The sequence below is a fragment of the Rattus norvegicus genome, chromosome 4, assembly GCF_036323735.1.
Source record: "Rattus norvegicus strain BN/NHsdMcwi chromosome 4, GRCr8, whole genome shotgun sequence".
Taxonomy (NCBI): Eukaryota; Metazoa; Chordata; class Mammalia; order Rodentia; family Muridae; genus Rattus; species Rattus norvegicus.
The window spans coordinates 162,264,988-162,278,320 of record NC_086022.1 but is presented as its reverse complement, the minus strand read 5'-3'; the positions used below and the strand labels follow the sequence as shown (position 1 = coordinate 162,278,320).

General features: G+C 50.1%; 1 protein-coding gene across 2 annotated transcripts in view; it reads left to right on the top strand.

The window, feature by feature from the left end:
• Nucleotides 1-13,333, top strand: part of Prmt8 (protein arginine methyltransferase 8) — an 82,051-nt gene that overhangs the window by 25,716 nt on the left and 43,002 nt on the right. For both annotated transcript variants that reach the window (NM_001271385.1, XM_039108363.2), the window contains exon 2: nt 11,791-11,976. In NM_001271385.1, the coding sequence (NP_001258314.1) occupies nt 11,791-11,976 (186 nt within the window). The remainder of the gene's footprint in view (nt 1-11,790; nt 11,977-13,333) is intronic.

Sequence of the window (13,333 nt, the reverse complement as noted above, 5' to 3'; positions counted from 1 at the left end):
ACTTTCCAGGCCCTGTGAACACTGCCAATTAGTAACTCTGTCCTTTTGGGGCTTCTTCTCCTGGTGTTATGTGGTTCTTTCACATTCTTGATGTGGTCCGCCTTGGCAGAATCCTTGGGAACTCCCAGCAGAAGTTCACCTTCTCTGAAGACTGTCCTTCCCCAGGACTTCCCTTTAGGAGTGCTTGCCTTGCCAGCATCGGGTCTTACCTCCGTCTCTCTCAGTGACAGAGGTCCACCAGCTCTGCCTAGTGTGGACTCCTCTCTGCTGTGCTTGGCTACTTCTCCCAGGCCCCACTGGGACAATTCACCCCTCAGGCATCACCTCTTCCATCGTCTGGTGTTCAGTGACATGAGAACTGGCATTTCTCCTTTCAAGACTGGTCTCATTCTGTAATCCCTGGCCAATGTGGAACTGTATACAAATCAGACAGGTTACATCTGCGTCCCGAGTGCACCAGCGCACTCAGTCTAAACCTTTGTTTCCTATGTTTCATTTGCCCTTTAAAATAGTTGTTGGGATTATCTGGGAATGCTTTTTTTAAAAAAAAAATCTAAAGTTTGTGTTTCCACTGGCACGCTTCATCCCTCTTCCATGTGTGCCAGTGTAAAAAAAATATTCATATTAGATTCCTTGATGAAAGAAATCAACTTCTTCTGCTGGAATTCCAGGTGGAAATATATTTTTTTGAGGAAAATAGTCTTGTTAGGACCAGGTGGTACATGTCTAAAGGAATCCATGAGAACCGGGAACCATCCATCGTAAGCTTGTGTAGCTATCATCTGGACCAGACTCTTGAAATATCTTTCCGTATTATCACATGCTGCCCGCTCTTACGACCTGAGTTCGTTCCCCAGGGCCCATATGGTGGAAGGAGAGAACCAGTCCACAAGTTGTCCTCTGAGTTCTACGCATCACGGCAAGCACCGCCCCTGCAACACACGCACGCATGCACGCACGCGCACACACACACACATACACACACAAATGTGTTAAAAATTAATTGGCCAGGTGTCATGCTGTACCTTTAATTCCAGCATTCAGGAGGCAGATCTATGTGCGTTTAAAGGCATCTTGATACACACACACACACACACACACACACACACACACACACACACGGAATTCCAGGCCACCCGGGACTACATAGTCAGAGATCTTGTCTCAAAATACAAACCAAAAAAATCAGAACAAAATCCCCAAATCCAAAGGCAGTAAAATCCAAGCTCTCAGTATAACACCCAAATGATAGGACCTGTGGGCTATGAGGAACCAGCTCCTGGGCTGAGCCCGCAGTGAGTCTCCTCTGCCTGTGCCACTGGAGTACGAAAAGATGGTTGGAAAGGCCTAACAGAAACACTTGAGTGTGCACTTGAAGACACTTGTGGTCTATACGGACGGAGTTAGGAGTCTTAGTCAAAGCTAGCTGCATCTTTGAGATATTTGCTTCCTAGAAATTTCCTGAGACAAGACACTCCTGGTAAAAATCTCCTGAGTGCGGTGGACCCTCCAAAGGGATTTGAGCACATCACTGGCCTCCTTCCAATGATGCTCAATTTTGTCTTTCTCACAGCCACCTGGCCATCTTCTCAAGGAGTGTCTGCTGTCTGGTTGCGTGAGGGAAAGGGAGGCTTCTCCACTCTCCTAGGACCAGGCAGAGCTCAGTAAGCAGAAGGGATGCTGGTGGAGGTGTCACTGGTGACTGGCCATGCCAACTGACCAGTGTAAGGGCCGTGCCATCAACATGCCGTTGTGTCTAGTGTGTCAGGGGAACCAGAGACATAGGAAGTCTGTCTGAAAGCCAGTTTAAAGGGGTTCCTTCTTGGAGAATGGACAGCTACAGTCGTGGCACAGTCAGAACTACTAGCTTCAGGCCAGCTTCAGGCTCATCTCAGGATCGAGGCGGGTGAAACTCTGGTGCCCCAGGATTCAGAAAGGTCTGGTCTCCAGTGGTGGCCCTTTCCTGCAGGGGTCAGTCCCAGAGAATCCAGGAAGTTCAGAGAATAGTGGGAAGTGGGATGGGGAATTGATGAACCCCTGGAGAGCAGACAATGTAGGTGTGTGTGTGTGTGTGTGTGTGTGTGTGTGTGTGTGTGACAGTTGTCACAACAGCACACAAAGGGCAGCCATGGACATTGTACTTAGTGCTGTTAAAGGGCCCAGAGAACGTCCAAAAATAACACTGTGGCTTGAAATTAGGTGCCCAGAACCGTCTCTCTTACGGTCCCATGTCACACATGAGAATTTTCTCCATCTGTTGGCACATTCAGAGTTTTAGTCACCCTAGTGGCCCTGGGGGAGAGGCAAAATGCATTATTACAAAGAAGTGAAAGCAGGGGAGGGGACAGGAGGGGACAGCTTTGGGATGTTTGTTGAAAATGGCAATGATCTGTCAAGGCAGAATCCACAGGTCTCCGGTCTGTGTAAATAGAAATCAGAGCGCAGGACAGACCCCTCTGCTCAGACCCCAGCCTGAGAAGACCAGACTCAGGAGCGCAGTACAGACCCCACAGGGCTGATGTGACTAAAGTCCAAAGGGAAGGGGCTCCCTAACTCCATCGAGGAGAAGAGTCAGAGGAGACGGTCAGAAGAGACAACAGAGATGGTCTCTGTCGTGTAAATCTGCCTGTAGTGGCAGAGGGGAAGCCAGGTGAGTAGCAGCCTCCTTCCAGCCATAGTAGAGGGAGAGAGAGAGAGGATCCTGTTGCCCTAGGAGGGGAGAGGGAGGAGGAGGGGATGCTAGCCTGGGAAATCTGCTTTCCAAGCCCATTGAAGAGGAAGAACCAGGAGCCAAGCATCCAATTAACCTGACATCGTTTGCAGCCCAAATATCTGAGGATATAAGAAGAGAATTTAATATGTGGAGGCTTGGGAGAAAAGTGACTAAGAATGGAAAACAGCCCCGGTTTATTTAAAAAATAGGTCAGGCCCAACAAATCCAGGCGATGCTTTCGCAGCGGTTACTGATCCAGGAGACAGAGGGAGTGCTGTGTGGGAGCCGTGTGGTTTTGATTTGAGGCAGGCATTGCTGTTGTGCCACAAAGAGACAGTCAGGGGCTGACAGGAAGCACTGGGACACCGTGCGCAGTACCACTACCGCCTTCCAGTTGCACCGTAAGGAGTTCTAGAGTTCTAGTGAGTCAGTCAGGGATCAATCCAGGCCACATGGCCCAAATGTGATGGAACCCGTCCAGTCTCCAAGCACCTACTGCAGAACTAATGTGCTTTCTAGAACGTTCAGCTGTCTCCGTCCCCGGGGGCGTGTGCAGCCTGTTCTGGCCTTGTGTCAATTTTAGTAGCACCTGAGTAGTACCCAGCTTCCACGGTGAGGGCCATATAGGAGTTCAGGGGCTCAGAGGGGCCGAGGGTGGCAGGTCAACATAAGCATCGTCATCTGGGAGCTTGGGATGCTTGAAGATTGTGGGCCTCACCCCATGAGGTCTGTTTCCATGCCCTGGGGGAGCCTGAGAGGGTCTACAGGGCTGGTGTCTAGAAATCAAGCTAAATCATAGTCCAGGTTCACTCCCTCAGAACCCCTTGGGAAAAGAGCATTCCCAGCCAGGAATTCACCCTCTTCCTCCAAGACTGACACTTCATTTTAGCATATCAAAGGCTTACAGACATCACAAAGAGCTCTTCCTAGCTCATCACTCCAGTTGACCATGGTACCCCACTCCCACTCCCCCATCCCTCATCCTCCCCACCCCCCTGAGAGTCATTCACTGCTCTGTAACATGCCAGGTGGGGAAGTACCCACAGGGACCAGCAGTGCTCAGACCAGACAGTACATCAGAATTCCCTGGGAGCTTTCTGATCAGAGACTGCGGAATCCCATTGTAGATTCTGAGTCAGTGATTTCTTGAGTTGCCCAAGAGTTTATACTTTTTCTAAGCCCCCAGTGGAGGCTGATATTGGTGGTCTGGGACCCCCCTCCCCAGTGGAGGTCGATACTGGTGGTCTGGAATCCATATTTTGAGCACCACTGCCTTTTGCCCTCGTAGCCCCTTAATCCCAACTCGTTTAGTGAGGTGAACAGAGAGCAGCGAGTGGTGTGACAACTTGAGAGAGATGGTTTCTGAGAAGCCAGCTTAGAGAGTGGCTGACTCCATGGTCACAAAACAGCATGTGAAGAGGGATGACAGGGTGGGGACCCGTGCTCCGACCTCTGGGCTTCGTGAGAACATTTGGCGGTGGCTGTGCGGTGAACGATCTTGAGCAAATTAGGGATCTAGCGGCCAGGTGTGAAGGGGCGACAGCATTAGGCAAGGTTGGTGTTACTTGAACATTGCAGCCCCAACCACTGCCCCCGACTCTTGGGGTTCTGGCGGTGACTGAGACCCAACCTACCTAAACACTGCTTCCCTCCAAGCTCACAGACCACAGAGTTTCTCTCCTGGGATCCAGGAACCCCTTCTGTAGCCCAGCTGTCAGAAAACATAGGTGCATGGGAGGATGCACTCTGACCACCTGTGGTCTTGAAAGCTCCCTATTCCCGATATGGTCTTAGGAAGTAGGGACTGTTCAGAAACCCCCTGTGAGAATGCTCTCCCTCTGTGTGGAACTCTGGTACCCCAATAATGATGACAGATGGCGCTAGCACAGATAGCTATTCATGCCATCATCAAAGACTCAGCCACAGCTTAGATCACAGCCTCAGGAGGGTGTATGGAACGGCACGAGGGTGCAGAGAATGTCTAGGAATGGTTCTGGTGGTAGCACCAGGTGAGAGGATGGAAAAGGAGGGCATCTGAGAGAGGAGTGTGGGAGCCCAGGGCAGCCCACTTGCCTGTAGAGTCTTGTCTCCCACACTCAACTTCTTTCCTTCGGTGGCAACCACACGCCACGCAGGCTGCTTGGAATGTGATGTTAGAAGCTCTCTCAGGATTTGGAGGCTAGAGCAGGAGCCAGCTCCTGTAGTGGTCCTCTGTTTTCAGGGAGGGTTTGAAAGCTTGGACTAGGAGCCAAGAGGAGTCATTTATAGCCCAAGGGACTCAGGTGGGCTTTGACTGCTGGATGCAGAAGAGATTGGCAGTTCTGCGTCCTGCAGCCTACCTTTCTCTTCCTGTGCTCACCCTGTGATTTCCTTTGTCCCCTCTCCAAGTCTTTCCTGTCTCTCACAGCTCCAGTTCCAGCTCACCCTAGCAGGTCCCCGTCCTACATGGGCCTCAGTTTCTCCTTCTGCACCCTCAAACCCACTGTGGTTTCTCTTTAAACCTAGAAACATGGGAGACGTGTCTACCCGGCTTCTCTGAAGCATGTTCCGAGAGCAGCTCACTGGCTCGCACCTGGTTTCTGGACTGAATGCTGGACCTCCTTCCTGGGCTAGCCTGCCCTGGTCTAGGCAGCAGCTGTGTTAGGCCTGGCATGGCTGACCCAAGCGTGCAGTGGTCTCGGCACTGACAGCATGGTCTCTGGCATTGTTGCAGTACTGGTTTACTGCCTGGCTCTGTGACGCGGTAACTCTGGACTCTTGCCAGTAAGTCTAGAGCTTGAGAGTTTTAGGTTTTTCCCTTTTGGGCTGTGCATTCCAGCACCTTGTCAAGTTGTTACACCTTCACCGAGCAATGTTTGCAAAGTGTTTAGCAGAATGGGCACTCAATCAGAATGAACCATCATCCCCCAATCACCTGCCGCCTCCCTCCCTTTCTAGGTGGAGATAGGGCTAGGTTGAAATGCTCCCATCCTATCCCACCGGGGGAAGTCCTACAGTCCCTGGAAGGACCCGTTCAAAACCTTTTATCCAGAAATCATCTTCCCCTTAGCCTTGGCAGACAGGGGGCAAGGTTTTCAGCACACAGAGATCATGTACCATGTGGAGAGACTACTGGGAAACAGTGGCACCCTGAGCATCTTGGAGGAGGCAGAAATAAGCCTTGCAGGGTTTTCTGCATGACCTGGGGCCCTAGCCATGGGCAGGACCAGGTGAGGGTCACTGTGCAGAGCACTTTCTCTGAGCAGGACAGCTGTTTTGAGCAGACATGGTCAGGGCCGAGGGTAGATTGGGCTCGATCCCTACTGGAGTACTGGATGAGGAAGGGGCTTGGATTGGGAGTTACACTGGAGCTCAATGGCCAAGGCTATGGGAGACAAAGGTGCTGAAGTTGGGCATCAGTTGGGCTGTAAGCTCCAGTGTACCCTCAAACCTTCCTGATTTCTCAGCCATAAATTTTACTAAATAGTCGGAAGAATGTTCTGGGGCCCTCTTTGAGCCTCCTTCCTAGGGAGGAGTCAGACCTTCTGACCTTACAGAAATGGCTACCAGGACCAATGGCCTCTGTTCCTCCATGTTTCTAGAGCCCCAAGCCCAAGCAGCTGAGCCTGCTACATGACCAAGTTCCCAGAGTGAGCCTTCATTTGTGACTGAACCATCCTTTGAGACTGGATGTCTGTATTCCCCATCATGGACCCCTCTGTTGAATTTCTTTCCAAGCACACTCACAGTAGCTCAGCAGGTAGCTGTGGAAGGCAAAGTGAAACCCGGTACTTCCCACTCACCCTCAGCCTCCTGGGAGAGGTCACACCTCTCTGTCCACAGACAGAATGAAGGTCGCCTCTCAGGAGGCTGGCAGACTTCAGAACCAGGGACAACCTGGCCTTCGTCTCCCTGGCTGGTTACTAAAGTTGAAGGAAAGAAGGCTTTGCTCTAGAGACCCCTACTTGAAATCAACACCTGGGTCACATGTCCCCAGATGAAGGGCTGTCTGAAGACACATCCTCTCTCCCCATTGTCTTCCTGTTTCCATGCCTGTTCCTCTGGGTCCCCTGAGCCCAATCAGGCCCTTAAAGGCTGGTGACTGGGGCTCTTTCCCTACATATTTCCCCCATTCTTTCCCTGTGGTCTCTCCCATGCATGCCCTTACTTCACCCTGTCCTTCCAAAGGCTCCCAAGACAGAGTCCCAGCCTCAGTTTCCCTCCATGGGTCTGGAATTGCACTTCATATTCATCTCTAATATTACCTCCTGCTACTTGCGAAAGCAGCATCAGAAAGAATGAATTATTCATGACCCAGTCGATACCCAGTGACAAGAGCTGCCAATTCTGGTGCCTTCCCTAAGTCTCCTCTCCGAGCACCAGTGTGAGCAGGTTTTAATTAAAACACAACCACACCGTCTATTCTCCCGCGTGTCCTCCTCAACCAACAGTTTATTGTGCTCACCTGCCTGTGGTCTTAATCCGCTTTTCTTACACTTTTAAGGGCTGCATAGCATTCTCTGGCAAGATGCACATGACTTACTGCAATCAGTTTTGTTCTGTGAAGCATCTATTGACCCTTGCTTTGGTCATCATGAAATTCAGAGAGCTACGTACTTAGGATGATAAATAGCTCTCTTTCGGTGTTAAATGTAGGGAAAGCAAATTGCGGGTTAAAGGATTTGTGCTTTTTAATGCGCTTAATGAATTTTTATCAAACTGCTTTCTAAAAAGTCTTGACTTAATTACATTTGCACAAGACACGCACAGAAGTGCCTCCTCCCTCCCCCTATTCCCTTCCCCTGTCCCAAACAATCTTTCAAGTGCAGAGAGATTGATCGTTTTGAGGGATAAGGTAAGGTTTTGTTCTATTTTGAATTTAGTCGCATCTGTAGCAGAGCCCAGCATTTAAGTTGTGTGTTAATTTGCTATTAGTCTTTATTTGTGCATGAACAGATGAGAAGCTTCTTCTTCCCCATTAGGCTGGGGCGTTCATCTCTTCCTCACTGGTTTGTTGGTGCTCTCTCCGTAAGCGCGCATTAACCTCTCCTTGCCGCATATGTGAGGGTGCGCCTTTTAGTCCTGTAGAAGGTGTTTATTGACTGGAACCTCCTTCGTATCCGCTTGCTTGACAGCTTTTCTTACATGGCTCGATGGCATTTCAAACTCCACATATCCAAATTGAGATTCATTATTTCCCCCACCCCAGCCTGCTCTTCCTGCTGACTTGCTTATTTCTGTTAATGTCACCACTATTTTCCTACTCATCCAGGCTGGAAATGTGGACGGCATCTCGGTTCCCAGCTTCTGTCTCTTCCCCCATGTTCCGCCAGTTGCCAACCCTATGGGTTCTATTTCTGGGCTGTGCTGGCAGGCAGCCCCTCCAAACACCCCAGGGGTTCAGATGTTCATTATTCCTTAACTGGACTTTGAAGATGGCCTCCTAAATTGTGCCGTGGACACCCTTTCCTTCCTTGCTCCTTCCTGCACTTGAAGATCACATTCCGTTTCCAAAAGCGTTATTCAAACACGGGGACGTGGGACCCCGTGTACATGGGGCGGGGATCTCCGTTGCCTACTGTATTTAAATCCACCCCCTTAGCCTGAGCATGACCTTTTCTCAGTAGTCTCTTCTGCAATCTCAACATCTTCTCCCCGTCAAAGTCAAGTTCACCACCTACCCACCCTCTGTCCTTTTTGCTCAAACCACCCTTCTTCTTCTTCTCCGAATTCACCCCTATCAACTGAACCTTTTAAAACCCATTGACAAAGCCCCCTGCTCCTGCTCATAGCATAGCCACCTCTGCTAGGATTTCTTGACTCCCACTTGAAGGGAAATCACCTCTTTTGTATTTTTTTTTTTTTGTAGAGTGTGCCTTATTGAAGCCTCTGGGGAGGGTGCAAAAGGTCTCAGAGTCTAGAAAGCAGAAGTTCTGGGTGGCACCTCCCCCTGGGTCTATTTCTTCTATGCAGTGCCTCATAGCAGCAGGCATTCAGCAGCTGTCTCTAGAATTCAAAGCAACTCTCCTGTAGATTAATGCTCCGGAATTCAAGGCCACCATGAGAAGAGCATACCTGTCACACAAGTCTATGTTGCAGAAGGCTGAGTTAGCCTACTGGGCGGCCTTGGGGACTACGCACCAGCCAGGATCACCTCTTTGTCCTCATGACTTGTAGCTATTTAATTCAGCGCCCTTCCCTTGTCCTTGGCCAAGTAGTCATTCAGCCCATTGCCTCGTGCAATGTGTGACATGTAGAAGCTACCTCCCAGGTTGACCGTGAAGACAGGAAGCCAGAGAATTCCAAGGAAAAGAAGTCTTTGCACTCAGAGCTGAATGACAGCTGAAGGGTGTTGGAAGCCCCATGACCTTGACACTCAAGTGCCTGGGCCAGCTGAAAGTTTTTCTCTCTTCAATGTATTGAAATGGAGTCAGTGCTGGGGTCAACTGTGTGCACAGCTGTCTTCAGCTCTGGAGGTGACTCTGCAGCCCGCACGGGAGCGTGCAATTGACACGATCTATTTTTAGCCTTCCAGAGACCGTGACCAACATCCCAAGCAGAGGGTGGGCACACCTGCAGCATTTTGATGAGGCAGGCCCACTTACCAGCCAGCCCGGCCTCTCGCTGACCCGCAGGCCTGTGTTGCTAAACTGGGAAGCCTGCTGTTGCTAGAGGTGGCAGCCCAGAGGCACCATGAGGATGCGATACACCCCTTGACCCATGCAGCTCCTTCCTGTCTAGTCTCAGGCACAGGACAGTCTTGAGGCTCTGCCTCATGTAGGAGCGGGGCTGGTGTCACTTGTATTTCTCCATCTGCTCCATTCCAGGGGTCACTTTTCCCCTTGACTGTAAGTCTGAGCTGACGCAGCTCATGGAGAGACAAATTAAGACAGGAAATATGTAATTTTTAATGTGATCCAGATGGTAGTAATAATACTAGCAGCAATAGTGAAACCCTTATTGTATGTATGCCATGCTGATATCCAGTGCTAAGAGAAACCGAGAAAATGATTCTGGTGCTTTGACTATTCTTTCAGAGAGATTCTCTCTCTCTCTCTCTCTCTCTCTCTCTCTCTCTCTCTCTCTCTCTCTCACACACACACACACACACACACACACACACACCCATGCATGCTCACACACATCAAGCTCCTATACATGTGCACACAACTGTATATTATGTGCAAGTATATACATTTGTAGGTCAGAGGTCAACCTCATGTCATTCCCTGGGAGCCATCTACCTTGTCTTTTGAGGTTTCTCTCTGGGTGCTGGGGTTCACCCATTATGCTACTGTTTAGCCAGTGCCCTCCTGTCTCCACCTCCCCAGTGACAGGATTATGCCTGAGTTCTTACATTCATAAAATGCAATGCAAACCAAGAGCTGAGAGCTGAGCTTTCCCCAATGGCACTTTACATCCTGAGCTCTCTCGCCTGCTCCTTGGGAAGTTTTATTAGGTTCTGGATTTATTGAGGAGGGAAGAAAGATGTACTGGTGATATACAACTTCCTAAGGTCACATATCCACGAGTCAGGATGGAATCCCTGAATCAGGACTGATTCACAATGGAAGAAAACCAGACTTTGGGAAAACCCACCCAGCTATTTATCTTGGTATTTTTAGTGCGTGTCTTGCTTTGAGGCCCTTTCCGTGCCTGTCATTGAAATGTACACATCCTAGAGACAGGCAGACCTCTGGCATTACTGTTTCATTTGGGTCACCTCTGACCTCCATCTCCCTCCTCCCTTAGCCTGAGGAGTGAAGACCAAGTAGCAGCGGTTGGGGCATAGCCGTCAGAATGAAGACCCAGAGAAGCAGTAGTTGACAATGCTCAGGCAAGAGGTCAGCCAATGTGGGGGGCTTGTGGTGCTAAAACTCAAGGTCAAATGAGAGTCAGAGCTCAGGGTTGAGGCAACAGCCCTGGTGTAGTAGAACACAGGAGACCCACATTTGAGGGTAGCAAGTCTGTAGCCCGGTATGATGTGGTGGGTGAGATAAATTCAGGGGCTTCACTTCCAAAGCTCATTCCTGTCCATGAGATTTGATTTGGTTTAATGAGCATTTACTACATGCCCAACATGCCCAGCCCTTTTCTGGGTTCGTTAAAAACAAATTCCAATTTGGCTAATTTTCAGTGCCCTCTTAAGAGGTATGGGATATTTTATTTTTTAAGGCACAGAGTGGAGTGGTGGATAATATCACCTGATGTTGTATTGTAGCTGCCATTTTCCTGCTGCTGTAATAAAATACCCAAGGCTGGTACTTTATAGAGAAAACAATTTTTTTGACATGTGGTTCAGAAGGTTCAAGAGCGTTGTGCTATCTTCTGCCTTGAGAAGAACCTCTCGACAGCAGGAACGGATAGGTTTGAAAAGGAGAACAGGTGTGTGTGTTGGGGGGTGGTGAGGGGTGCTTATATCTCTAATCCCAGCATCGGGAGGCAAAGACAAGCGGATCTCTAAGTTCAAGGCCGGCCTGGTCTACAGAAGGAGTTCCAGGACAGCCAGAGGAACCTGTCTTGAAAATCCAGAGAGAGAGAGAGAGAGAGAGAGAGAGAAAGAGAGAGAGAGAGAGAGAGAGAGAGAGAGAGAGAGAGAGAGAGAGAGGCCTTGCTTTTCATAGAGGTTAATTACTTTCGTGTGCATGTCCCCATTGACCTGGCCACTCTACCTCTTAATGATTCCTCTGCCTCTCACCTCTCACCTCACTACAATGCAGAGCAAACCTTAACTGTGTGAGCCCTGGGTAAGTCATACCAAAACCTCTGCTGTTTGAGAGCCAGCTCTACCTCCGTCTTCTCCACACATCCATCCTTCTGTTTGCTGAATGTTTCTTCCTGGTCCTGCTAAATGGTGATACTGTTTCCCCATTTGACAGATACAGAAACTGAGACCCAGATCAGTTCAAACTACTCAGTTTGTAAGAGCTAAAACTGAGGTCAATCGGGGTCTGTTTGGAGCATCAGTAGGCTGCTGTCAGTCATGCGGTGGAAAAGTCATTGCCAATTAGTGCTGGGCTGGTGGAGCGGGGGGGGGGGGGGGAGAAGATCAGAAATCTCTGAAGCAGGACTAATTTGGGTACCTTCTCTCCCTTCAGGTGAGCAGTGCCCCCCCTCAGCCCCCTCAGCCTGTCATTCCAGCGAAGCCTGTGCAATGCGTCCACCATGTGTCCACACAGCCCAGCTGCCCAGGACGGGGCAAGATGTCCAAGCTGCTGAATCCCGAGGAGATGACATCGAGAGATTACTATTTTGACTCATATGCTCACTTTGGGATCCACGAGGTAACGCACCCAGGCTGGGGACCAGTCGGACGGGTGTAATTTTGTTCCTGTTTACAGAGATGGCAGAGCTTGTATGCCCAGCTCCCTACCTCCTCAAGTGCCCCTGACAGTGACCTTCCCTCCACCCTTTGGGAAGTCATGGTTAAGACAGTGCCTGGAGCAGGTGAGTAGGTAGAAGCAGGTGTTTGTGTATTCCATCTATAATCCCAACACTTGGGAGCTGAGGTGAGGTCAGAGAACTGCTGAGCGTTTGAAACCAGCCTGGGCTACACTGTGGGTTCCTGGTCAGGCTGAACTACAAATTGAAAACACACGTACAGCAACAAGTGTTGGGGGAGGGGCAGGGAGCAACCAAGGGGTGCTTCTGGGTATTTGTTTTTACCTTCTGGCCCTGAGTCTATTGCTAATCACCAGCCCCAGACACTGGAGAAGAGCTGAAGTGCTCCAAGCCAACACGGCCTCCTGGAGGCCATGATGCCCATTAATTTGTCCAAGGGGTATCTCCAGGGGGAAGAGCTGAGGCTGAGACCGAGTAGACAGGCCTGCCTCTGACACTCTGGTCCCACCCCCCCTTCCCAACAGGGAAGTCTTGTAGCAGCCCTAGAAAGAAGCAAGCCTCAGGGCTATTGTGGGTGCAGGATGTGAGTCCCACACCACGCCTCATTATGTAATTCCCCAACATGGTTCCAAACTGCCCCCAAGCAGTCAGTGTTGTCTGCTCCTTGCCACATGCTGGGTATAGTTCTAGCCATGTCATTTATATCTGTTTTACTCCATCCTGTGAACCCTGGGAAGAAGACATCCCCATCCTCCACAAACAGAGGAGAGTAGTGAGGTGAGGGAGGTGTGAATGTTTACTGGCTCTCGCTGTGAAGATGTCTCTGCAAACTAGCTCCTGAGGCTCCCTGGCGATGTGATGGTGCTGGAAGGTCTGCTTGCATCCAAACAAATTGCCAGGCTGGGGAGGTTTTTAATATCAGGAGTCAGCGGTTTTTAAGTTGTGAAATGCTTATTTGTACTGGGTGTCGTTCCAAGCATTTTGGATTATTGCCTCATTTACTCCTCAGCTTCTCCCTATGCTTCTGCCGCTACTGTGTTCCCGGGTGATCCAAGGCCTTAAAACAGCCCGGTCCTTGTCCTAACCGTGGTTTCGAATAATGCTAGAAACCAATGAAGGCAGCTAGAAGTTCAGCCTTCTCATTTTGGCTCGGTGACTTCATTTGTAACCGCCCTTGTCACACGCTGCCTTTCATTGATCAGAGGCTCAGTTCTGCCTGGACCAGGGAGGTCAGAGGTCCTCCATGCTGACTCCTGTGTATGTGGTGAGCCTGGCCTGTGAGGAGGACTGAGGACAAGT